At 49.1% G+C, this 24,435-nt stretch overlaps 7 protein-coding genes across 7 annotated transcripts; 2 read left to right on the forward strand and 5 right to left on the reverse strand.

Annotated features, from left to right (window-relative positions):
- Nucleotides 1-5,769: 5,769 nt before the first annotated feature.
- Nucleotides 5,770-7,635, reverse strand: TREMEDRAFT_40350 (uncharacterized protein). The gene is made up of 3 exons (XM_007006348.1): nt 7,468-7,635; nt 6,419-7,416; nt 5,770-6,375 (listed from the first exon to the last, which is right to left on the reverse strand). Exons 1-3 carry the CDS (start codon nt 7,604-7,606, stop codon nt 6,031-6,033), a joined length of 1,482 nt encoding a protein of 493 aa, XP_007006410.1. The 5' UTR covers nt 7,607-7,635; the 3' UTR covers nt 5,770-6,030.
- A 235-nt stretch (nt 7,636-7,870) lies between these two features.
- On the reverse strand, nt 7,871-12,060 carry TREMEDRAFT_11732 (uncharacterized protein; the record flags this gene model as incomplete). Its single annotated transcript, XM_007006258.1, has 25 exons — nt 7,871-7,938; nt 7,996-8,122; nt 8,168-8,185; nt 8,238-8,466; nt 8,510-8,530; nt 8,672-8,740; nt 8,787-8,924; nt 8,967-9,020; nt 9,069-9,130; nt 9,166-9,240; nt 9,286-9,305; nt 9,356-9,473; nt 9,525-9,552; nt 9,595-9,696; nt 9,744-9,781; nt 9,830; nt 9,871-9,974; nt 10,019-10,125; nt 10,161-10,320; nt 10,369-10,422; nt 10,466-10,617; nt 10,664-10,751; nt 10,794-11,019; nt 11,066-11,296; nt 11,366-12,060. Coding segments are annotated over 25 exons (2,985 nt in total), but the record flags the coding sequence as incomplete, so codon positions are not given.
- A 377-nt stretch (nt 12,061-12,437) lies between these two features.
- Nucleotides 12,438-14,415, forward strand: TREMEDRAFT_74492 (uncharacterized protein; the record flags this gene model as incomplete). The annotated part of the gene is made up of 9 exons (XM_007006579.1): nt 12,438-12,799; nt 12,846-12,868; nt 12,906-13,025; nt 13,069-13,273; nt 13,318-13,346; nt 13,392-13,709; nt 13,737-13,775; nt 13,821-14,270; nt 14,311-14,415. 9 exons carry the CDS (start codon nt 12,438-12,440, stop codon nt 14,361-14,363), a joined length of 1,599 nt encoding a protein of 532 aa, XP_007006641.1. The 3' UTR covers nt 14,364-14,415.
- A 412-nt stretch (nt 14,416-14,827) lies between these two features.
- TREMEDRAFT_40353 (uncharacterized protein) lies at nt 14,828-16,633 on the reverse strand. The gene is made up of 10 exons (XM_007006349.1): nt 16,408-16,633; nt 16,132-16,356; nt 15,953-16,087; nt 15,870-15,906; nt 15,757-15,825; nt 15,619-15,713; nt 15,539-15,574; nt 15,195-15,494; nt 14,966-15,148; nt 14,828-14,913 (listed from the first exon to the last, which is right to left on the reverse strand). The coding sequence occupies exons 1-10, from the start codon at nt 16,505-16,507 to the stop codon at nt 14,894-14,896; spliced, it is 1,200 nt and encodes a 399-aa protein (XP_007006411.1). The 5' UTR covers nt 16,508-16,633; the 3' UTR covers nt 14,828-14,893.
- Nucleotides 16,634-16,829: 196 nt separating this feature from the next.
- Nucleotides 16,830-19,875, forward strand: TREMEDRAFT_40356 (uncharacterized protein). The gene is made up of 20 exons (XM_007006350.1): nt 16,830-16,910; nt 16,961-17,051; nt 17,090-17,168; nt 17,220-17,344; nt 17,384-17,598; nt 17,645-17,764; nt 17,812-17,891; nt 17,932-18,106; nt 18,153-18,197; nt 18,242-18,410; nt 18,456-18,495; nt 18,538-18,629; nt 18,670-18,811; nt 18,857-18,989; nt 19,033-19,070; nt 19,117-19,133; nt 19,190-19,210; nt 19,255-19,440; nt 19,487-19,702; nt 19,746-19,875. Exons 4-20 carry the CDS (start codon nt 17,246-17,248, stop codon nt 19,794-19,796), a joined length of 1,839 nt encoding a protein of 612 aa, XP_007006412.1. The 5' UTR covers nt 16,830-16,910; nt 16,961-17,051; nt 17,090-17,168; nt 17,220-17,245; the 3' UTR covers nt 19,797-19,875.
- TREMEDRAFT_33381 (uncharacterized protein) lies at nt 19,856-21,390 on the reverse strand (the record flags this gene model as incomplete). Its single annotated transcript, XM_007006307.1, has 9 exons — nt 19,856-20,077; nt 20,122-20,271; nt 20,328-20,514; nt 20,579-20,697; nt 20,780-20,959; nt 21,012-21,118; nt 21,167-21,193; nt 21,242-21,292; nt 21,348-21,390. The coding sequence occupies 9 exons, from the start codon at nt 21,388-21,390 to the stop codon at nt 19,856-19,858; spliced, it is 1,086 nt and encodes a 361-aa protein (XP_007006369.1).
- A 647-nt stretch (nt 21,391-22,037) lies between these two features.
- TREMEDRAFT_64316 (uncharacterized protein) lies at nt 22,038-22,555 on the reverse strand (the record flags this gene model as incomplete). Its single annotated transcript, XM_007006508.1, has 2 exons — nt 22,038-22,106; nt 22,256-22,555. The coding sequence occupies 2 exons, from the start codon at nt 22,553-22,555 to the stop codon at nt 22,038-22,040; spliced, it is 369 nt and encodes a 122-aa protein (XP_007006570.1).
- Nucleotides 22,556-24,435: the final 1,880 nt, after the last annotated feature.

Here is a 24,435-nt window from a genome sequence, read left to right on the forward strand (position 1 = left end):
GCTTTTGCTGAAGCTTCATTCGCTTTCTTGATCTCATCTTTGAGATAATCATGTAGTGTTGATAGATCTGCAACATATGTAGTTGCTATTGGTGCATTGACTTGTGTGTCAGAGGGTAGGAAGGTGGATTGTGGATTATACCCTTTGTTTGCAAAGAACGGTGATACTCCTGTGGATGAATGAGGTGTGTTGTTATAGGCAAATTCTGCAAGAGGAAGAAGCTCTTCCCAGTTGTCTTGCTGGTAGGATGTAAAGACTCGAAGATACTGTTCTAAGACTTGGTTCACACGTTCCGTCTGACCATCTGTTTCTGGATGAAAAGCCGTGCTCATAGCAAGTTCAATACCCAATGATTCAGTGAATGCTCTCCAAAATCTTGAAGTAAACTCGGATCCTCTATCAGAGACTATACTCTGGGGAAGACCATGTTTTGAGAAGACATGGCGCAGGTAAAGCTTTGCTAATTCTTCTGCGGTGAGATTTGTAGTTGTCGGTATGAAGATTGCTTGTTTTGTAAGACGGTCCACAATAACAAGAACGGAATTATGATTATTTGAGGATGGTAGTTGTTCAATGAGATCCATGGAGACCGAAGACCATGGATAAGGTGGGATAGGTAATGATTTCAATTCTCCATAGGGTTGATGACGTTTTGACTTGGTACGTTGACAGATGTCACATGTATCCACATAATGATTGACGTAGGATCTCATACCTGGCCACCAGTAGTGACGTTGGATGAGCTGGACAGTTTTACGTCTTCCAGGGTGTCCAGAGGGTAAGGAGTCATGGTGTTGTTTTGTAATCATAAGTCGTAAATCACCAGTAGATGGAACATAGTATTGATTACCATGGAGGAGTGAACCATTGGTGTCACAAGTGAACGGATGTTGGCCTGATGGTTGTTTGGCTTTCTCAAGGAATTCCTTAGCTTCTGTGTCTGTCTCCAAAGCAGTTTTGAATGTGGTAATCATCTCCAAGGTGATGTCCATCACAGTTGCTGCTGCTAAGTACTGACCAGGTTTGAGAAGCTGTTGGAAGTTCTGAGGATTTGCTTCAGTCGTAAGACTAGAACCACGCTCTCTAGGGTGATAATCCCTTCTACGAGTGAGAGCATCTGGCTTAGTCCCTTGTATCCCAGGTCTATAAATGATGTTGAAATTGAAATCTGCAAGGAATTCGGACCATCTTGCTTGGCGTCGATTGAGTTGCTTGGGCGTGGTAAAATATTCTAAAGAACGGTGATCTGTATAAATCTTGATAGGTAATGCAGCTCCTTCAAGGTAGTGTCTCCACTCTTTAAAAGAAGCTACAATGGCTAGCATTTCCTTGTCATGAATCTCGTAAATAAGCTCTGCTGGAAGCATCTTTCTTGACATGAAGGCTATAGGGTGAAGTCTTCCCTCTTCTTCATGTGAGAGGATACCTGCAATAGCATAATCAGAGGCATCTGTTTCAAGGATTAGTTGTCGATTGGGGTTGTAATGACGCAGTAAGTCTGCGGAGGTAAAAGCATTCTTGAGAGTGCTGAAAGCTTCTTGTTGAGATGGACCCCATGTAAAAGGAAGATCTTTCTTGGTAAGTGTTGTAAGAGGTGTTGTAATCTTGGAATAGCCTTTGATAAATCTTCGATAGAAGTTGCAAAATCCAAGAAAAGATCGTAGTTCTGTAAGCGTTGTCGGTGGAGGCCAGTCCATAATTGACTGCACCTTCTTCTTGTCCATAGAAACCCCATCAGGGCTAATGAAGAAACCTAAGAACTCTACAGAAGTAGTGTGGAACTCACACTTTTCAGCCTTGGCGTAAAGGCTTGTCTCACGCAAGCGGTCCAGCACTTGAGAGACGTGTCTGATATGGGATTCAATGTCTGGGGAGTATACTAATATATCGTCAAGGTAAATGATGACATGGTGATCAAGCATGTCTCGGAAATTATGGTTCATGAGATGTTGAAAAGATGCTGGGGCATTTGTTAACCCAAAAAGCATCACCTTATATTCAAATAAGCCATAGCGGGTCCTAAAGGCAGTTTTCCATTCCTCGCCTTTTGCTATGCGCAACAGATTATACGCGCCTCGCAAATCTATTTTGGTGAAGATCTTGGCTGTGCGCAGGCGGTCCAAAAGTTCTGAGATGAGAGGGAGAGGGTAGCGGTTCTTGATAGTGATTTTGTTGAGCCCCCGATAATCCACACAGAGTCGAAGTGAACCATCCTTTTTCTTTACAAAAAGAATAGGTGCTCCTGCTGGTGATTCAGAAGGTACAATGAAACCTTTCTTCAAGTTCTCATCCAGGTATTCTCGAAGTGCTTTCAACTCTGTATCAGACAGAGAGTAGATGGGTCCCCATGGTGGAACTTTCCCATCTTCCAAAGGGATATGATGATCAAATGGTCGATGATCTGGGAGCTTGTCGGCGCTCTGTTTACTAAAGACATCCAGGTATTGATGATATTCAGGGGGCACTGAAGCCTGATCTGAATCGGCCTTGTCAGAGTCGACTTCTGTCAAGGTTGACGGCCTAGTGGTAGTCGACACCGCTAGGTTGAACTCGTGAGGCGTAGAAGATGTTGTTGCCTCATCTGAAGAGGGCAGAGGTACTATTCCGGTCACCTCCCCTATGCGCGCAGATGTATTGGATGTTGATACTGAAGATGATGATGACCCTACTGTACAATTAGTAGGCCAAATAGAACTTGGTCTTATGGAAAGTCTAGACCAAGAGATAAACGGGTCATGCTGGCGTAACCATGGAATACCAAGCACGACTGGACAAAGATGACACTTGGTGACTAATAACCTAGTCCAACAAGGTCCAAATGGTGGAAGAAAGTTGAGACAAGCAACTGTCTCAAATTTTACTGTAGATGGTTTACCTGCTCCGTCAAAGAGGTATAGCGGAGTTGGTTCTCTTTTTATTAATTTTAATCTGTTTTCTTCAGCAAATCTTTTATCGATGAAATTATTACTAGCACCGCTATCTATCAAAGCTTGAAATATGTTTTTGTGATCTTTTAGATGAAACCGGAGAGTCAACTGTTTTTGGGTTATATCAAAATTTTCAATGGAAGGAAATGTGGAGCCAAGTGAAACGGAGACCTGTTTATGGTCACCCTCCAATCCCAGGTGACCGTGATTAGTAGACTGGGGGTCTAAGCTTTTCCCGAGGGGATAGCTTTATTCTTGTTTGTACTTACCATACTAGCTTGGTATCTAGCAGGTTTACGTTGAGGTGGGGCAACAGGACATTTGAGAACCATATGTCCTTTGTCACCACAGTAGAGACAAAGATTATTATCTTTGCGTCTTTGATATTCAGCAGGCGTAAGTCTACCTCCCTTGGTAGTGTAACTCAAGGTTGATGTTGCTATAGCTCGCATGTTCTCAGATGGACGGAAGGTAGTCTGAGAACGTTCATAAGTTGTTGAGCGTGGTGTAAACCGTACCTGTGGATTAGCAGTACTTGTACGCTCACCTTTCTCTACTTGTCTTTCAAACAGACGTGTATCAATACGGATTGCGGTGTCTTGAAGATCCTTGAAAGACTTTGGTTTCCCAACATGGGAAAGCTCATCTTTGATAGCATCTTTAAGACCACGATAGAATTGAGCAGCCTTTGCTTCATCATTCCATTTGACAAGCGCAGCAAAGCGCGAAAAATCTGCCAAGTAAGACGTGACTGAACCCCTCTGCTTGAGAGCATATAGTTGTCTCTCAGCAGTAGCTATCTCATCTGGATCACCAAAAGTCTTCTTGAGTTCATCGCAGAAGAGTTTGAAGTCAGTCATGAAAGTGGGTTGAGGAGTAGCAATGACAAAAGGTTGGAACCAAAGGAAAGCAGTATCACGTAGGAAAGATCCAGCATACAATACCTTTGCTGCTTCAGATTGAAATCTAGTAGACTGAAGCGTGATAACCATTGTTACTTGAGTAACAAAAGTTGTAAGCTTATTACGTTGTCCACTAAAGTATTCGGGTGAAGCAACCTTAGGTTCTTGAGGACGAGTACTAATGGATGTAGTAGTGAGAGCTGCTGATGGTTGACGTTGTTGATCTGCGGGTGTCAGCTCACGTTCAGTACTTACATCTTGTATATGATTATTCTCCTGTACTTCTCCTTGTACCGGTGGAAGAATAGTAAGAGTAGCAACTCTTTCACGTAAAGTATTGTTTTCTTGTTGGATAGCTTCTTGTTGGGCTAGGACTTCTTCGAGCCTAGCTTCTAATTCAGCACGGGTTGGTGCCATAGTAACGTCTTGGTAATAGATATACTAAACAAGTATGTGACCAATCACAAGTGTGAAGGATCAAAATATACTGTCACGGTCCTGTCCTTGACAGACCTCGAGGAATCAAAGACAGGTGGACTGCGACTGTTTAGTTAGCTTGGACAACGACGGTTAGTATGTTGTCCGTAGACTTGTGATATGGTCGGACGACTAAGTGACTTGCGAAGGATCCGGGCAGGTCGAGATGACAATAAGGGTGTATGTGATGGTGTGGACAGGGGTAATGATGGTGAGGGATGTGTCAGATGTAAGTAGTATGTCAAGATGAGGTCTTTTGCGAGTGGCAAATAATATTTTGATCCTTGAGAAGAAGAAACTACAAGCTAGAAATGTCCTCCTTATATCCTTTTCCAAGGGACTTCTGATGCGCAAATCATTCATATGATTTCGGGTGACTTCGTATGAATTCATGTGAATTCGTGGTCATTTCGTATGAAATCGTGGTACATATGAATTCAGGTGAATTCGTGTGAAATCATATGAATTCGGGTGAGTTCGTGTGAAATCGTATGAATTCGGGTGAGTTCATATGAAATCGTATGAATTCGGGTGAGTTCATATGAAATCGTACGAAAAACATGAAAATCCCTGAATCACGGGTCACGACTTTACCGAGTCGTGACACATAGTGGCATCAAGGTGACGTCAGGCTCCTCCAGTGTGGTGCGGGCCGCGTCGTAGTGGTGCCACCATGGCTCGTACTGTACCACAGTGGCGCGGGGTGATGTCAAGGTGACAACAGTGATACCAGGGTGGTGAAGTATGAGGGATGTAGCGAGTTGTGGAGCGAGAGGTCGAAGAGATGTTGTAAGGTGTTGAAGGTGTTACGACCCTGTCGAAGTAGGCGATGATGGCGAATAGGTTGTAGAGTGACAGGGTCGTAACAATAGCCCTGTTAGTTGTCATGTTTTCTTTCTCACTTTGACTATCTTCCCCTCCAATCTCCTTCTCACTTGGTGGTAGGCTCCGCTTCCGTGTCAAAATCTCAATACTGAATGACATTGTATTGCATGAGATAGAGGGGGAAAAAAATCGTTGGGACAAGCATAGAACCCTGACTGACTCAGGTGCAGGCGCCCGATCCCATCGACGTTCATAACGCGATATCCTAGTCAAAAGCTATTTCACTTGACCTCAAATCAATAACTAGCTTACTTATTTCTTCAGGAACCCTGCACGACTTGCCGGATCCTTCCAAGTTGATCCACCACCTTTGACCAAATCACAAGTAGTGACTACTTTATCCCTTGTAGTCACACCCCTTGTAAACCTTCACCTTTCAATCATCTGACATCAGGGAGGCTAACTCAGGACATTCATGACAATTAGCTCTACGAGCCAGAGGGTAAACCCCTTCAGCACCTAAGGCAGTACTTTGCTACCGCAGTCTACCCGCAGGCGTGACAAATCATCGTGAACCAACGGAAGGGCAGTTGGAAGAACCAAGTCTCAACTGGTTACAAATGTATTCTAACCTCTGTCAATATTGTACTCTTGATGCATTCTTCTTCTATGTCTGACACAATGATGTCATGTGAAGGTGACAGGGTCGTATCAAATACAGATAGCTATCGTGGGTGTTTGACAGTAACATGGGTATGGAAGTGATACGAGTGCAGTAAGGGACCTGCATCTTAACGTCCTCGCTAGAAGGCTCGATACTCGAGATCTGCCTAGCAGTCTCCAGCTCCCTTATAAAGCGTACCCTGACCAGGAAGTCACTGGACATTCTAGACGTCTTCTCAATACCACATCGAGATACTCCATCCGGGTCCGTCTCCCTCACCCCTCATTGCGTGCCACCATCCCGGACCGAATACCAGCAAATCACCGGGGTTGAGAATGGCCTCATGACTGAGTGGTACAACACGCTCGAAGAAGTCTGGAAACCTCTGACGCAGTTCAGTTGTGGACGTTTCGTCTCGGCGGAAAATTGGCACGGTCGACGTGTTGTGCATGTATTTTGAAGCGATGGTGTCCTCATCACCAGATTCAGCATGACAGTACATGTGCGGAGCGACGCAGGGGGGAGCGAGCCATACACATTTTCGACCTAAGACTTGCAGGTAGCAGTTATAGTACGGATCCTTCTTTTGAGCCAAATCTCTTTCTGGACGGGAAAATTCTCACGGTGTGCGCCGGGCTCACGACCCCTTTCCCTCCGTTTCCTATCCAGACATTGATGATAACCCCATCATCTGTGATGGGTGGTCGATAATCGGGCGCATCGCTGGGCGTGGCCGGCCCCGACCAGACATACTCGGGGACCAGAAAGTCTTTTTCGAGAGCGGGAAATTGGTTGAACAAGGAGTGTTGAGCGAGGTACAGAGGCTGAACACCTAGTTCCTCATTCATCTCATCCGACTCGGGTGAAACGTCAAAGCCGGCGCTTGATAGGAAGTCCCTAAAAGGAATGATTTTTTGTCCCCAACCCTCTGCATCGTACGCTTCTCCCACTTCCACGGGCACATAACGACCCTCCCCGACAGCGTCCAGGAGATATTCCGCCGAGCTCCAATTCGTCACTGCCGAGTAACTCGCTGCGTATCCCCTGATAATGAACGGTTGGGAGTAGTGTTGGTTGAGATACTCGTCGATGGTGGGAGGATTCGGCAAGACTGGGATGCTCCGGCTGGCAATGTTGAGACGGTCACTTCTCTCCATTGACCGGCGTCTTTTCGAAGATGATCGTAAAGGATGTTGCTCGGGTGAATGATGACGAGGATAACCGCCGTTCTGAATACAGGTGATGAGGGAGAGAATCCATCGTCGCCGATGTTGTCCTACAGCTCCGCCGACGATAATGGCCAAGTCGAGCCGTTTGATCGCTCGCCTCCAGTGAGCACGATAGTCCTCGCCCTCGGGAGGTCCATCGACGAGGTCGAGCAGGGACTGTAACAATGAGACATCGACGTAGAGCCGTAACCACTTGCCCTGAACCGAATGAAATGGGACGGCGTTGATGTTTTCTTCGGCGAGAAGGAAAAGGGCCTCTAGAGCCATGTGGTGATGTTGAATGTCCAGTTTCACCTCGTACCCAGGCCGAGCGCGGGTTGATTCAGAATTCTTCATGAAGGCCGCAGCTCGTTGTAGGATTTGGAGACAAGGTATGCCGCATAGGGCGACATCTGACAGTCCGTCAGCTGAGAAACCAAGAGCAGATATAGTATGAGACCAACCTCGGGTACTTTGAAGCGACGCATCGTTGAGACTTGAACAGACCTCTGCTACAAGAGTGACCGGCAAGAATGACGAGACAGGGGATGAGACGATCACTGAGGGGGGGTCGATTGGGGAACATGCAGACGGCGAAGACATGGAACAAGTCCCTCAACTCACAACGTCATTAAGTTACAGTACAAGTACTGTAAGTAGTGCAAGGAAGGTGGAGAGAGACCAGGTGGAGGTCAGTGTGGCAAGTGGCAAGTGGCATGTGGCACCGAGTGGAGTACTCTACTCATACCGTCATACTGCTGCTAGCTGCTAGCTTCTACCCATCAATGTACCACCTGTTTCTTTATGGATGACTGCTGTATGCATCTTTTTACTTTTCCTTCCGTTACAAAGAAGAATCTACGCTCCGAATAATCTCAATATCAAATACAAAGTGGAGCAGATAAACCTGAACATGGCCATGCCAGCCACAAAGACTGTCACTATCAGCATTTCACCCGGCCAAATCCTCTTACCCATCAGAGATGACTCACCCAAGATAATCAGCATATAGATTGCTGTCCGGCTCTGCCCAGAACCATCAAAAGTTCCCTGCGCATTGCCTCCGGAGAGGATCACGCTGGCCAGCAACGCATTTGAAAGTGACCAACAGAGTAGTAGCTGTTCACGGTCAAATTAGTTTCGTCACTGGAAAATTCTACTCACATTCGTTCGGAAATTGGCCTGTCATCGGCGATCAGCAAGAGTCGAAATGACAAACGCGACGGTCACGTACATAGATGTCCTTCTGGCGTTGTTCCGACTGATCTTTTTTAGGAGCGTTCTCGTCAACGTCTACTCGAGCCCTCTTTAGTCGGATGTTATCAAGAGCGTCTTGGTACGCGACGTCGATGTCTTGTTGGGCAGAAACGAGCTCGACTTCTACGTGCCGTCCAATTCCTTGGACGGCTCCCAAATCAATGGCTTGAGAATCGGCCCCTTTTGTGCCCCAAGAGAGATCATGACTGCTTGGTCAACGCGCATCACGCTTGGTCACCGTCCACTCACAGATTTGAATACGCATACTGGCTCGTGTCAACGTGGATCATATACATTGCTTGGATGACTCACAGTGTTGAGCTACAAGTCGGAGAAGAACGCTCGTTAGCCGAGAACACGAGAAGGAAGCATGACGCACAACGTTGACATAAGCTGCCGCGGTCAGTCAACAACATAGGCGGGAACGGTAACTCACTAGGAGAGAAGAGGATATATTGAGCAAAACAGGTAATCAAATGCCTATAAGTGTGTCAGTGGGGAAAAACCGACCGGTAAGCGGACTCACCATGGATCAAGGGCCAAGATGCTTGATACAATAAAGATGCCATAAGTGGAGGCAAGAGAGACGACCATGCGAGCGAAGATAGGCTGATTGAATTGTTTGACGGCCTGTGCAGCGCATAGTACAGCACAGACGAGCATACTGAATGATTAGCGATTGAAGTTGATGAGGCAAAACACTCACTAAGTGGTGAGGATGGCGAAGAAGTAGATAGTAAATTTGTATTTCCAAGGAGACCTCAGCTTGTTCAGCATTCCGAGCACATATGTGGCTTATGACACTCACCCTTGAGGTCGATTTCCCATACCAAAGATAAAACACGCGACCAGCGCGCCCAGATACCCGTACTGGGTATCAGCTCGTTCAGATGATCCAGACTTACTTGTGCGATGCTATTTAAGATACCGATGTGCGGAATATTGAAGGTGCTGCCCTCGAGAGCGCTTGTGAGAATGACCTGCAGTGTCAACGACGTGACACTGGGGCTGGCTTGAGGACTGACGAAAAAAATGTAAAAATTGGCTAGGGCAAACAAGAACGATCAGCAGCAACTGCTTCGGGGAATGAAAGACCTACCCATGTGAATACCAAGTTGAGTGCGTTGTACAGAGATTCCAGCATGAGAGCACTCTTTCGCAGGAGGGAGTGATCGGACCGCCAGATCTGCATGACGTGGATGAGCGAATACACCTAGGTAGGTCAGCTCGAAACTCTCCATTCGGTCTAGGAATGGAGTCCCACCGCAGCAAAGAGTGAGCCGTTCAGCCACCTAAAAATAAGCGAGGTCATGCTGGGCGGATGATTGACTGACCGTCGACGCTGAGCGATAAACTCAGGAATTGTATCAGGGCAGTCTGTCTCTCCAACAGCGGATTTGACGAATTTCAGAATCCAATTGGCTTTGCTCTTGGCACTGTATCGTGAGCATCCGACCTCAAGGAGAGTTGTGGTGGACCATACACGATCTCAAAACACAATATGCGGTCCTCCGCTAGGTACTGTTCACATTAGCCGACTGAACAACATAAGGAAGTCGGTAGACGAACCCTGTCTCGTCAACAACGGCCTTTAGCACAAAAAGACCTACATGTTGGCTGTAAAAGTATCAGCTTTGCCCGTACCTAGCTGTTCTCCTTGGAAATACGAGGCGAGAGGGCCGGTGCCATCCGGGTTGTTCTGGAGAGCGATCCACTGGCGAGTCAAACATCGCTATTGGAGTTTCAATTGTGGCTCACTCGATAGGCAGAGAATGCTCCAGGAAGCACAGTACAGTAGCCGAACAGACTTTCCATCGGTTTGTCAAGAATATTGGACATCTTGTACTCGAAGCATTGCGCGGCCACTGTAGGTCAGCCTTGTCGGTGCATTGAGATTTACCCAAGGGATTCAGCAGACTTCTCCATGTCTTCCCTTTAAATGTAGCTATCTCCCCGCAAGCACCGCCGACCTTGGAGTTGAGGTCAAAGGCCTTCCATAAGTAATAGAGAGATTTCGGAGCAGGACGGGTGCCGACGTCCAGCAAAACACACACGTTGGGCTTGTTGGCTTAGCACTCTACGGACGGTATAGGGGATGGCATACGTACAGAAAGTAATGGGGCGAGATTGAAGAACCATCTGTGCGAGTTGATCTTCTTGGCCTATATGTCAAAAACAACATCACTTGTTGAGAGACAACCTAACGTTCTTTTCCTTCATACAGAAGATGATCTGGCACGGCACAATTCCTCTGTCTGGATACTTGAATTGAAGATCTCCATTGAGAGCAAAGCTAGTCGTGTATTCGAAGACATGTGCTGTGACTGGCCGTTCTTTCACGAAGTTGGTCATTGCACCTGTCGATGTCAGCTCAGTTGTAGGCGAGGTCACCTGCAAACTTACCCTCCTGAAACACACCAAGAGCAGCCAAGCAATCGAGCACTCGAGGGTTCACGGCCTTACGACCGTCCGCAACTATGCAGACCACCACCTTTCTGTCAGTCAAGTGTATCTGCATTTCAGGAATCCTCACCTTCTGCCAGCCATCCTTGCCCCAGATTCGTGAATTTTTGCGAGCACAGAGATGGGCGATGTTTTTCATCACTCCGTAAAGCGTCCTGCAGAACAACTCTGCGTCTTCGTTATACATCGTGATGACGATGAAAAGTTCTGTCTGTCTTGGTGGATCGAAAGTGTTTTGACGGAGCCTCAGACCGGAAGTGGGGATACCGTCAGGATCAGTGGTCACCGCGGTGTAGCTGGAGGGGGTTTAGTTCACTTCCTCACGTCGACAGAAATACATACCGAGTGCTTTTCTGCTCCTCGACGCCTTTCACGGGGAGGAACTGAGCCAAGCGGGTCGGAATCGGCATGTCGACGGCAAAAAAACCATTCTCATCCAAAGTCGCAGTCTGCTTGATCCTCCGGGCATTCTGAGTCCTACGGCCTACACGTCCTGTTGGGGCGGGTCCAAAATGCTGAGTGGACGAAGCGGCCAGATCTTGTTCAAAGGTCTGAAGTGCCTCGAAAGAATCGCTCTGCGAAGAGGCGTTTGTCGGTCCTCGCACGTGAATGGAAGGTACAGCGTGGAGAGCAGGATTGAACCCATGTCCAGTGAAAGGAGGAAGAGACAGATCACCCTCTTGTCCATTTCCGAGCAGTCCAAATGTCGAGAGCTTTTCGTTCCACAGTTTATCGTCCATCCCCTTTTGGTCGTGATCATTCGCCTGAGAGGACAACAGCGCCTTTTCCACGTCACCGGTAAGATCATCACGATCATCGAAGTGATAGGTGTGTTCGAAGCTTTCGTCCATGCCCGGAGAAGGTGATCTCGACCCAGCTCTCAAGGTTTCCTCCGGGGCACTCGCGGCGAATCGGACGGTGCTGGACTGAAACAAGCCCACTGCGAGGTTCGGATGGTTGGGATCCGTGGGTGGTAGATAGCTGGGGGCCAGCTGATACGGGGCAGTTTGTGTAGTGGGACCGGTAGTCCACGTTTGAGCATTTGTGTGACCATCTCTGGAACGGGCCAGTGCAGCTTCAAAAAACGGAAGTCTTGATCGCTGGTCAGGCTGAGTGGTCGTCGGATGCGGAGGTGATAACGGCGGATAGGGGGCTGGATGGGTGTAATGCGGCTGATGTTGAGCGGCACCAGAAGGACCATAGACAAGATCTCTTGTACGCTGATAAGGATCAGGTAGGGCCGAGTCGTAGGGTGGTGCAGGGGACAGAGTACGCGTCTGATTGGGATAGGCGGGTATGGAATGGGACGAAGGGGGTTGAGGGGCAGGGAGAGGCTGCGGATATGGGTTCTGCGGCAGAGGCGACCTTCTAGATGATGAGACCGGCATGTCGGGGTGTGGGTGGGGGTGGGAATATGCAGGTGAAAACGAAGATGCTAAAAGATGATTAAAGTATGCACAAGATGAATGATGAAAGAAGGGAAAGGGGGATGTTTACATGGGGGAAAGAGTGGAGTACATACGTCGCGCAAAAACACAAGTCAAAAGTCAGTCACGTAAATGTGGTTTGATGTTACGTAAGCGAACACTACTGCTCGAATGCGGGGCCCCCCTGCCCCCCCGCCCTAGTCTGTTCACCTGCGAGCATTGCAGCAGCGAACCCTTCTCTTCATCCTCAATCCTACTCCTAAGTACTTGGGCCTTACTAGACAGTCATGGCAGTCGTACCAGTCCAATCAGTCATAGAGCATGACAGTGTCCCGACGTGGCTTGAAGGTTCTCTCGTCCTTCCACCTTTCCCACCTTGCTCCGCTGTACCATTCCATCTCTGGCAATCTCAAGGTCTTTGGCTCCCCCTCACGTCAGCCTCTTCAGACGGGCGAGCAGCTTTAGTGTCGACGGTTGATTCTCCTTGTGACTCTCGTGGTAATCTACTGGTCAGTATTCAAGGTGGTCCTTCAGGTTCCCTGTCGGCTCCTAAAAAGGTCGTCTTACGTCGATCTGATTGTCTCAAGCTTGGAAACGAAGAAGAAGAATGGGTCGAGCCTGACGGGACCAGCCTGGCCTCGTATCATCAGTGAGTCTGCCATAGCTATCATGTATACCATGCTCACTCACTGCAGGTCAACACCGCCGTTCACACGAGGTCAGTTTGACCGATGCTGAATCTCACTCACCCGCAGTGCTCACAGCTCTTCAGGAATTTCTCAGCTCAAGAGTTGAGGAATTTTTGTTTGCCCGAAACAAGAGACTGTTCGATCTGGTCAGTCCTTCCACTGTTGGTACTTTGCGTCGCTCACAGGGTGAAGATGCGAAACGCACTTAACTTACGTAGCGACGTTCCAGGTCCACATTGGCCAGGATCCGGCCCGAACGGTCAGCCATACATTCCTCCGGCTCGTGTAGCTCGTTCCGATCATTGGGGCTCCCTCAAATCCCCCCATGACGTCGAGTGTCATGCTCCACAAGAGATCTGCTTCCTCCTGTCGAGAACGGAAGCGAGTGTGCGGGGATTCTTAGCTATGGCGCGGAAAGAAGCGGAGGCGGGTTGGTACGTTTTCTCTTCATACGATGTCTGCCACCGATGACCGTCAGGGATACAGGACCTGCTATCAAGCTTGCTCGTGAGTTCTCAAGCACCGACTAGTCAAGAAAACTCTGATTCCTAGATATCACTGCGTCCTTCCTCGGTTTCCTAGTTCACCACGAGGTATTGCCTGAAGTACAACTGAAGGAGTCTATGAGGCGTGCTTTCACTCTAGCTCGTTCAGCCCCTAGGCATATCGCAAACGCAAAAGTTGTCGAAGACGCCGTTGCTGCGAGCCTGGGGTGGAACAGAGCATTATGGGTCGCGCATGGAGGGACGTATGGGCAAGCCGAGCGTGGAGGGATGGAGCGGGAGGCCGATGTACACGACCCTGCACCTTTGGCGGATGAGGAGGACGATGGCGGGTGGAAAGTCCACCGCGGTAGGACTTTACGAGTTGGTGTTTGGGCTCGGCACTGATATACAGTGGTTGCTCCTCGACCGTCGGTGGCCAGTCTTCCCGAAGGTGAGACCTTACTTCGGTCGCTTGAACCGCTAAATTGACATATAGTCCTCCCCGGGCTGGCGACGCTGTATTCTCCATTCAAACACGAAGAAGTGAACATGCTGCAACACCTTCCCTATTCTCGTAGACGCATCGTCGACGTCCTTCCGCCCATGGACCCGTCAGCGATTACACCGCCATATGCTTCCAGATTGCTTCGCTTGGTGACTGCTCCGGCTCCCTGGACGAAAGAGGAAGGCTGGAGGCGATCGAGGATGGAAGATACGCTGGAGGTAGATCCAGAGCCTCAGGACGAAGGGGTGGGACCCTTGGAAAGGGAGAAACCGACGATCGAAGAGCCTGCGGAGATCATCATTTGGGCGGAACCTGAAAAGCTGGCAGGTCTTATGAGAGAAGACATACTCGGTATGGCGATTCGGGGCCGCTGGGCCTTATTCGGCTCACAGGAGCCCACCATGCCGCTGAGACAGTGGTGGGCGGTTAAGCTGCAAGATTGTGAGCGACGTCTTCCAATACCTGCTGAAGCTGACTGCAGACGTACTGCCGAATTTTTGGCAGTCGGATGCTGCTCTGTTCAAAACTTCGTGAAAGCTTCGTCGATAGAAAATACATCATCATCACATGCACATTTCGGCTGTAGCATTCGTAGTTTGGGGAGCTTGTATCTCATCACCAGCGAGTACGAGCACACGTTTTGGCTGCGATGATCTCACCTGCAGAAGCCCTCAAGCTAAGCGACCGCGTTATTGTATGTCATACATAACACTCCTTCACACCTCTCTTGCATCCTCGACCAGTGAATCCGTTGGTAGGAAACATTGCCAACGTTTCTCACTTCATCGCGTACGTGAGGTGTCTTGCGTTGCCAGTCCGGTGACGGCCAGCTGACTTCGTGCCCAAGTGCTGCCTGCGTTCTCAATGAAACGAATAATGCCAAATTTTTGATGCTAAGCAAAGAGTATGGACAGAAGATTGGTAAAGCTACTTCTCTGTCATGCAGAGATGGGCGTGGGGGAGAGGGCAGAGGATTAATGGGGAAAACACTCGACTTTGTAGTGACAGATCATACATGCCCGTGCCTAGATGTTCAACCCCGGGTACCCCTTCTCCATCACTATTCATTGATTCCATGACAACACTGACACAATCAGCCCTGGACTGAGGGAGAGAAGCACGCAAGCAGGACTCACAGCTCATGTCCCCCAACTTGCGAGGTTTCACCAAATGTCGGATGAGGCCGGCGATGGCCAAGACGACACAGAGTATGGCCGCGGCGATATAGGCCCAACCAAGGAAGGGCTGCTTTCCTCCAATCCAGGAGACAGTAGAGATGACTATGGACTTCGTACCGGAGAACTGCTTGACGGGATAGTCTACTGTGTCAGTTTAAGAGGCACAAGGTGTATATGAAAAGCTCACTCATGTTGGCGACGACGCGGTAGGTACCAGTCGACATGACATCATGATCGTTTCGGGCCCATAATTTTCTGAACGTTGGTAGAGCGGCGATCTGCATCCAGTTCTGGAAGTGTTCGTCGTCCCTCAATGCTGGGAACCCAGTCTCGTCAGTATACCCATTTGGGTATCGCAGAGCCCAGTTGGGAGGCGGTAGCACATCGGATGGGGACGCATAGCCAGGCGTGTTGACATAGTTTTTTCGGATCCCATGCCAAGCTATGCCTTGCTCTGTAAAATTGTAAGTCTCATTCTGCGCGCCATCTGCGGGTTAGTAATTAGTAGGTCAAGGGATGGTGAAGACGTACTGGAAGGATTGAGCAGCACAACCTGCGGAAAAGTATCTGTGGATCAGTTGCTTGACCCTCGCAGAGGAAGACGTGCTCACCATTGAAGAAACTGTTGGCAACGAGACCGCAGGGGTAGTACGGCTTTCCATTCTCCGATGTAACAGGCTTGCAGTCTCCGCTGTTGATGTCTGACCTGACTCATGAGCTCGCGCAAGAGAGAAGCACGCGCTACTGACAGAGATCGATGATCGCCTTTCAGCTGTGATGCATCCAGACTCTGAACATATCGACGATGGTTCTGATAGCTGACGGTCAGATTATAGCTTACAAGGGTGCGAGGATGGCTTACTAATTTGTGAGCCTATAGTACAGGAAGACACCGGGTCCTAAGAGCAGTCAGCGTCTGGATGCTTGACATGATATCGGACATACCCAGATCATACGGTACTTGAAAGTTGATCTGACATTGTGCTTGCTCGCCTACACCGCGGGATGAATCGTTGCTGAAAGACCACTGTGGCACGGGGATGTCAGATTTGGACACGGGTGAACTGCTAGACAAGTCATCTTGATGTTTTAGCCGGACACGAAGCAGCTGACGAGAAACGTACAGCTGTAGCTCCCACTGGGCATGGTCGCGAAGCTGCCATCGGTAGGAGCCTGAGCGTCACATTCAGTGTAGTCGAGAGTGATCGAGGTGACTTTCCCACTGCCCCAAACTATGACAGCACCGATGGGAGCGAAGATGATACCGATGAGAAAGAGGGTTGGTAAGACGGCCTTTGGAGTGAGGATGGGTTGCCAAGCCTTCAGACGTTGCTGCTTGAAGGCGGTGTCTAGAAGATGGTCATCCCTATGCACATGTATGACAGATAGAAACAGCTTACTTGCTGGTCGTTTTGACCATTTGACCTTTTCCTGCTGCGTTGGTGCACTCGTGGATTCGGCTGCTTTGTCTTTGTTCTTGCGATGAAAAAGGGAAGTCATCGTGAGGATTGCGGACGGTTTGTAGATCCTCTGAAAGTGGATACAGACCTGATCACTGCTGATGATCCAGGAGACGGCGCGATTGAGGGTCACCTTTTGTATAAGGTAAACCTTTGAGACTGTTGTTGTGGGTGCGAGACGAAAGAGAGAGAGACACACACCGACGGCTGGCTCGGGCATACCTGGGCTCGCCGGTCGGTGAGGTGTATTAGGCGCGCCGGGACCCAACAGAACGACTAAATAGGCACGCCCAAGGCAACTCTGTCGTGTCAGATACGCGGCAGAACTTTACCAAGGACCACTCTTCCTCTTTCCCTCCCATGCAGGTCGCCTTTGACCCCGTCCTGGGCTGTACTCGACACGATGCAAGTCTCAGGCCATGGGTAACTCATATACGTGCTCGGTGTGGTGTTTGCTCAAACTTGACTTGGACAGAGCTGACATGTTCGTCAGATGGGCTCGTTTCCAACATGTCCTTCGCACCATCAATCACAGTCATGGAGGTTTGCTCAACTTCACAGAGCTCAGCCAACGCGGTCTATGGGTGATTCACAACTTCTGACTGTCTACTGACTCTATCAGATCGATCCTGCCACCGGTCAGGTGACTTACACCGAGTATGCTCCTGGTGCACAAGCTGTTTCCTTGGTCGGCAATTTCAGTGGGGTTCACTTTGTCTGGATACCGCCAGCACTCCTGCTGACTCGCCTAGACGGGTTCGACCCTTTGAACTGTCCCATGCGATCCCTCGACGATTCGATCAACGGTCTGTGGAGATGCACGGTGGCCCCGTTGCCAGATGGAAGGTGTACGATCAGCCAAGGAGCTGAAGTCCGAGTAAGGTCATGTATTCCGGACACGTGTGACTGATCGCAGGTAATCATCACTCCATTCTCGGGATCAGGCAAGCTGCAATATCTCGAACGGATACCAGCCCAAATTTATCATGCCACTCAAACCACTGGTGAGGTGCACTATCGAGGTCGCATGAGCTCTCCTCCGAGACCCTTTCCGGAATTAGGTCTGGAGAATGAGTTCCCTACGGCAGGACGCCAACGACCTGCACGACCGCCAAAACCAAGAGCAGAACGGTCAGACCCTCTCTGCGTCTCACGTCCATTATATTGACCAGCTTAGCATTTACGAAGCTCACATTGGTATTTCATCCGGTGTTGCGGGTCAGCTGGGGACTTTTGACAGCTTTCGACAGTCTGTTTTGCCCCGAATCATCAAAGCGGGTTATACCACCGTCCAGTTGTGAGGTTTCTGAAGGTAATTGCGCATCAGGCTGATGGCCCCTGCAGGATGGGGGTTGCCGAACATCCTTATTACCCCAGTTTCGGTTATCAAGTGACGAACTTCTTCGCTGTTAGCTCTCGCTTTGGTGGGTATATGAGCGACTGGCGGAAGACACTGATATCCAGGCTCGGTCACAGACCTCATCGCACTCATCGATGACGCTCATTCGAAAGGTATCAGAGTGGTCATGGATATCGTACACGCGCATGCCTCGACCAATGAAGGGGAGGGGTTGAATCGGTTTGATGGCACGGAGAACGCGGGCTATTTCAAAGGTCATCTGCATCCAGAATGGACAACGTCAGTCCATCTTATTCGTTCTGCGGTGACGTGGCCTGACTGACAGACGTTTGTTTGACTATGAACAGATGGAAACTTTGAGATTTCTCCTGTGAGTGCCCGGCACTGTCACGAGATCCAGCTCACGTCAACCAGATGTAATTTACGTTATTGGATCACACGAGTCGGCTTTGACGGATTTCGATTTGACGCTGTAACAGCTATGATCTACCGAGACCATGGACTGAACAGGAGCTTCACCGGACGATACGACGAATACTTCGGATCTCATATTGATGATCATGCCATCACGTATCTTATGCTGGTGGGCGACTTCCCTCATTTGATGCCGCATGCTCACGACTTTCAGGCAAATCATCTGCTTGATCTCTTAGCTCCCGGGCAGCTCAGTTCGTGGCTGATTTGACAGCGCGATGACAGCTGATTTTTAGCCACGATCGCCGAAGATGTCTCGGGGTATCCTTCCTTGTGCATCCCCGTATCTGAGGGTGGCATTGGTTTCACCTATCGTCTAGCTCTTGGCGTAAGCGCCTCTCGATTTGGAAGATATGTGCTGAGTATAGATACCGGATTGCTGGTTTGATCTCTTACGACGAGAGAGTGACATGGACGCACAATCACTCGGATTCATCGCAAAGATTCTTGGTTCTCTGATGCTTCGGAGGGCGAATCTTGGGGAGCCTAGCATTGCTTTTGTGGAAAGTCGTGGGTTATTTCAAGTAGTGGTGTGACGGGTGGACTGAGGCGGAGACGATCAGTGTATCGTGGGGGGTTCAACAGCTGCACAGTGGCTTTTCGCAGGTGACATCTACTCGTGCATGTCTAGATTTCAGGAAGCGACTCCGAGAGTCGAGATGGCGATGGCATGGCATAAGCTCATGCGGTGAGTCTTGTAAAATTAGAATGCACGAGGCTGATGGTCGTAGTATGCTGACGCACACGCTTGGGGGAGAGGGCTACATGAGTTAGTAAGCTTTCGTTTCTATGGAAATGGTGCTCATATTTTGCAGACTTCATGGGCAACGAGGTGAGTTCGCGTCAGCGATAGACACGTACTCAGAAGCAGCTGATCTCACATGATAGTTTGGTCATCCAGAGGCAAGTGTCACGCTTCGTCGCTAACGTACGAGTTCAATTGACAGTCGTAGTGGATTGATCTACCGAGTGACAACAATCATTACTCCCAAGATCGTGCGTACCGCAAATGGAACCTTGTGGACGACACCACACTTCGCTTCGAACAGCTACACGGGTTTGACCAAGCTCTAAACGATAGAGAAGAGCAGTATCATTGGTTGTCCGCGCTACCTGGCGATGTCTTGCTTCATGAGGAGGTATGCATAAATTTCATTGTGAGACGCAACTGAGCTGACTGGACAGGCCAAGAGACACCTCGTCTACGTCAGAGCAGACCTGCTCTTCATATACAACCTTGACGGCGAGAAATCATGGACTGGACCAGTACCCGCTCCGAAGGCGGGTCGGTGGGCTAACGCTTTGGACACGGACGAGGGATGGTACGGCGGCAAAGGACAAACGTCGAGGGAGGTGTTGGCCATAGTCACAACTAGGACAGGGGCAAAAGCTACGATCAACGTTGGTGAACATTCATGAGAGAGGAGACAAGCTCACGAGTTAGAACTGTTTCATTCCGCCGAGGACGGGTGCTATCTTTCGCCATGTTTCATGATCCTCTATAAATAACATGATGTTCATACGAAATCTGTGTATTATGTCCTGCAATTGTTGTCATGCAAAAAGTCGCCGTGCGATGCGCTTGCCATCTAATCCCAACGAAGAGGGCGATTCCGCTTTCCGTTTGACGACACCATTCTCGGTGCCAGACAAGATAGGTTTGCCTTGGGTCTCATCCGGAGCCAGAGCTCTAGGTCGAAGTTCTGCCAACGGTTTGGGGAGTTTGATAGGTGGAGTTGGACGGGGGAATGCAGTGAAGTATTCGTGGTGTAGGGCCTGATGTCATAAGCATTCCGGATAAGTCAATGGAGGAAGCCTACTGTTTCCGCAGAGAGTCTTTGAAGAGGATCAAAGCGGAGTAATTCTCTGGCAAGATCTTGACCTTCTTTTCCGATAGATGAAATCATGTTCCACCATGGATTTTTGGGATGTTGTGGCGTCTCATGATAATCGGGCAATTTGGTATGACCCTATAGCGAATTAGCACATGAGTATCAAGGATTCGGAGTGAAAGATAGAGACCCACTGGCCAATCTTGCTCTGTTGGTGTCCCCATGGCGTGAAATGTTTTTTTGAGTTGATCGATATCCGTATCACCGGCTAAGAACGGTACACGAAGGATGAGTTCGACAAAAATGGTACCTATTGACCATATGTCCACAGCTGCGGAATAGTATCTTGCACCGAACAATAATTCTGGAGGTCTATACCATCTGATCTCATCAACGACGGTCCGTATCATTTCACTCATTTTATATATCCACAAGGGACACATACCGAGTGATCACCTGACATGTCATTCGACTTCCGGCGTCACCAAACTCCCTGGCTAAACCAAAATCTGCGATTTTGAGTTCTCCATTCGAAGCGATGAGTAAATTATTCGGTTTGAGATCCTATTACTTCTTAGCCAAAGACCTTCTCCCTCTCTTCATCCTGAGACGAATAAGCATTGTGATGAGGGAATGGGATACTTACACGATGAAGGACACCATTCCGATGAATATACTCCAATCCTCTCAGAGACATCGCCATCCAACTTTTGATATCCGCATTTTGGAATATGAGCGCTTTATCTCGTATGACAGCTTCTAGATCCGTATCAAGAAATTCCAAGACGAGGTTGATATTTTGTTTCACCGAGAAAACGTCTAGCAGCTGGTTCTGGTCAGTCTACAGATGGATTTTAAGATGTTCAGATGAGACTTACAGCGATAATGTTGGGATGTCTGAGTTCTTGTAAGAATTTCACCTCTCTGAGAGCTGTCATATCCAACCCATCTTTCATTTCACCGACTTTAATTTTTTTGATGGCGACTAGTAATCAGCTTTTGGTCGATCTCAACTCTTGTGGAGTCGTCTCACCCTTGCGGCCTGTAGCTTTCTCGGTACCTGGTTGAATCAATCATAAGGCGTTACGAGCAAGAATATCTGGCATACCCTTGTATACATTGGCGAACGTCCCTTCACCAATCTTGATACCCTTGTCCCCTAGCAGATCAGCGGCCTGGGTCGACAGGATGTAGGCGATTGACGGGTGACTCACAACGATCGGCACGTCGTTGATTCTCTATAGCTGCCAGGTCCATTCTTGTAACTTACCGTAGCCTGCTCGGCGTATATCTCTCTTACTTATGACGACATTCGAGAATGGAATGAGAAAGTGACAAAGAGGAATCTTCCTCCAGGTGAGAAAACGAAACCGGATAGGTTTAGGTGTGGCATTTTTTAGTGGCACAAGGGGGGCTTATGGTCTTAATCGCCCAAAGCCTGATATATCCTGGCTTGCAAGTGGGAATCCCAAGTCCGGACTACTCAGATCAACTGAGAAGAACAGAGACATGCATAAAGGCCCAAAGAGATGAATGCTGGACGAGCCAGATGCTAAATCAAAGTAACTCGAACCAGTTTTTATATTTTACTTCTTTATCTGTCCGGCCGAGGGGGTCGTGTGTGCCCCTCGACCCGACTATACTTTTTCTTCCGCACCATTGAAAGCGAATTATCGTGTGTCATACGTTGACACAATGGGCGAATTGTTATCGATGAGAGTCGTGTATTTTAGGAGAAGACAAAGAACGCGAACGACGGTTCCTCGATTTCGGTCGTACGGGTTGGGCGTCCTGAATTGGGTGAGCCGGAAACGCCGATCTTGGATGAGGTGGAGGTTCGTCGTGTCGAACGGCAGATTGAAACGGTGGAAGTCGGATGGGAGCTAGACGGATACCTGGTGATGTTAGACGATAGGGAGAGATGGGGTGAGAATACGAATGTGTTCGTTCGAGAGGAGGATGTGGAGATTGAGCTGGACGTGATAATGGTGAAGGTAAAGTATGAAAAGATGATCTCGCTGGAAGTGGACCTAATTCGAGTGAATGGATAGAAGGTACATTGCGTAGGGACTTATGTAATATCAGTATGGACGGTCACGAACGGAGGGGATGAAAGACTCACTCTTCCAAATTCATCTGCTGATCCAGCCGTACCCGTGCGTTCACGTCTTTCCGCTTCCCATCTCGCCCAATGTGCTAGTTCTTCCTTTAATCGATCATTCTCATCATGCGACATCCGAAGTTCTTCCTGCAACCGTCGATTGGCAGCCTCTAAGGCGGGTATACGAACGTCACCTTCCGCATAACTTTCTCGTCGTTCGGGAGAAGGTGATCCAATGTGATAAGGTCCTGGTTGTATTTGTCCACTTCGACCAGGATTCACATTGGCCGAAACTGGGGAACGATGCCAAGGTCTAGTCATGGTGTGATCCTCTCCCATAACCGGGGGATATGATGGACCACCAAGTATCACAGAAGATGAACTCCCTACTCCTTCTCCTAATCTTTGTCTCAAAGCGTCATTCTCTTCCTCCAATATCCTTATTCTTCCTTCCAGATTATCTTGATAACCTTTTTTCCTACTCCTGAACCTCTGAGCTGCGAGTCGATCGCTTCCCGTCTACAAATGGGCAACGTATCTTCATCACCGGTATTCTTGCTATCCCCTGACCCTGCCGTCACTGATCCACAACCATGTGACTGTCTCGAATACGGTCTTTGCCCTTGTGCTCTTTCGGCTAGAAGGGAGTTGGGACTGATAGGTGGTTTGAGCTCTGGATCCAGATCATAATCTCTTCCTAAAGTGATACCAGTTCGGGAGATTAACTCGAGCGATGTCTTCTCTTACGAAGAGCATGGTCGTGGACGTTGTCGACTGAGTGGAAGGGTCAATTTTCAGCTCGAGCTTGGTGTTCAGGGTCTCCTCAAGACGGAGTCGTAGCGGACGTAGCGATAGGGGGTTTTGTCAGCACAGTTGGACATGATGATGATTGATGATTGTGTCGATCGCATGTGTGGCAGCTTGCACTGACGGAGTTGAAACATTGGTTATAAAGCCCTATCGCCGATGGTAGGTGGGTGGGTGCGTGGGGGGAAGGGGGAAGGTAAGGAAGACCAAGATCTAGTGAATGGGAAAGTGGGGAGATGCTGGTGGGAGATCTTTTGGTGTCAGACCATGATCACGCGTCGGTGTAATTGAGTATTCTCATGAATTGATACTACAACTGGACGATGAAAGAAGGGAATCGATCAGGTAATTTTCCTAGGAACGGCCCAAAGGCCAAAGGGATGTTTCAGCAGAGTCTGCGGAAAATGTGTTCGAATGAGAAGATATGTAGCACCAAAGTGAATCTTTGAGTATGCTAAGTGACGATCCCAACCCAACTTTGGCCGATGGCCGTGAGCCGAAGAGAGGATGAGATGGAGGGAGGGGGGAAGTGGGGAGATTGTGTGATGGATTGAAGCATGAAGCAGAGATTGTTGTCTTTCCGTCTAGAGAGAGGCGTCTGAAAGCAAGGGGGGGAAAAGTTGTGCTGAGGCCCCGTCGATCCAGGGTCTCGGTTTTTCCTTTGATGGGCTAAAAACCAGTCTAGGCTTCAAGGTGCGATTCCAGCGGCCACTCGGATTGCGATCTCTCATCAGAGTCTTCAGGTACACGAGGTACGACAGGCCCCCGTCTGCGCCGCCCCCTGAGAGATGAAGCTGGTGCCTGACCCAAGTAAGGACCGAGGCTGGCCCATCAAGCAACGGCGGCACGGCGGCTTTTGAGCTCTTTTCAAGGCACCCTTCAAGCTCCCACGCCGAGGGTTTCGTTCGAGTGTTCCGACGGAATAGCTACTGTATCTTCGGCTCATCCCGTCACATGACTTGCGGGGAACAAGCCTGACAGGACGGTCGTGGCATCAGTGGTGAGTCTGAACTCAAGCACATCCATAATCATTGACTTATCTATCCATCAAGTTTGCACTACGGATTCGCAACGAGCACAAAGGGTTTCCTCATGGGAGGCTGCCGTACAACCAACAACGGGGACATTGTGAGCCACGGGCCGATACTAGCTCCAACCGAACGTTCCCTAGGTCTGCGCCATCAGTCAAGCGCTCTTCTATCAACCTCTTGGAACACCCACCAGTCGTCACGTCGCTCAAGTGCGACCATGTCGAAGCACGATTATCGGGAGAATCGGAGAGGTGAACCACGGACACCCCGTAAAGCTTCGAGAGGTCAAACCCTGCTGGTGTCAGCTAAAATCTATAGTATAGTCGGACTTTGGACCCACAATGTCTCATCAGCTGCTCCAAG

This window comes from Tremella mesenterica (assembly GCF_000271645.1).
Source record: "Tremella mesenterica DSM 1558 unplaced genomic scaffold TREMEscaffold_10, whole genome shotgun sequence".
In the NCBI taxonomy this organism is placed as follows: Eukaryota; Fungi; Basidiomycota; class Tremellomycetes; order Tremellales; family Tremellaceae; genus Tremella; species Tremella mesenterica.

Coding starts and splice junctions, on each gene's coding strand:
- TREMEDRAFT_40350 (XM_007006348.1), bottom strand. CDS start 7,606: ATGTCTTCGCCGTCTGCATGTTCCCCAATCGACCCCCCCTCAGTGATC. Junction 7,417..7,467: donor GTCGCTTCAAAGTACCCGAG/GTTGGTCTCATA, acceptor ACGGACTGTCAG/ATGTCGCCCTATGCGGCATA. Junction 6,376..6,418: donor TCGTGAGCCCGGCGCACACC/GTGAGAATTTTC, acceptor GCTCAAAAGAAG/GATCCGTACTATAACTGCTA.
- TREMEDRAFT_40353 (XM_007006349.1), bottom strand. CDS start 16,507: ATGACTTCCCTTTTTCATCGCAAGAACAAAGACAAAGCAGCCGAATCC. Junction 16,357..16,407: donor ATGGTCAAAACGACCAGCAA/GTAAGCTGTTTC, acceptor ACCATCTTCTAG/ACACCGCCTTCAAGCAGCAA. Junction 16,088..16,131: donor GCCCAGTGGGAGCTACAGCT/GTACGTTTCTCG, acceptor TAAAACATCAAG/ATGACTTGTCTAGCAGTTCA.
- TREMEDRAFT_40356 (XM_007006350.1), top strand. CDS start 17,246: ATGCGATCCCTCGACGATTCGATCAACGGTCTGTGGAGATGCACGGTG. Junction 18,411..18,455: donor CCATCACGTATCTTATGCTG/GTGGGCGACTTC, acceptor CACGACTTTCAG/GCAAATCATCTGCTTGATCT. Junction 19,703..19,745: donor GGGCAAAAGCTACGATCAAC/GTTGGTGAACAT, acceptor CTCACGAGTTAG/AACTGTTTCATTCCGCCGAG.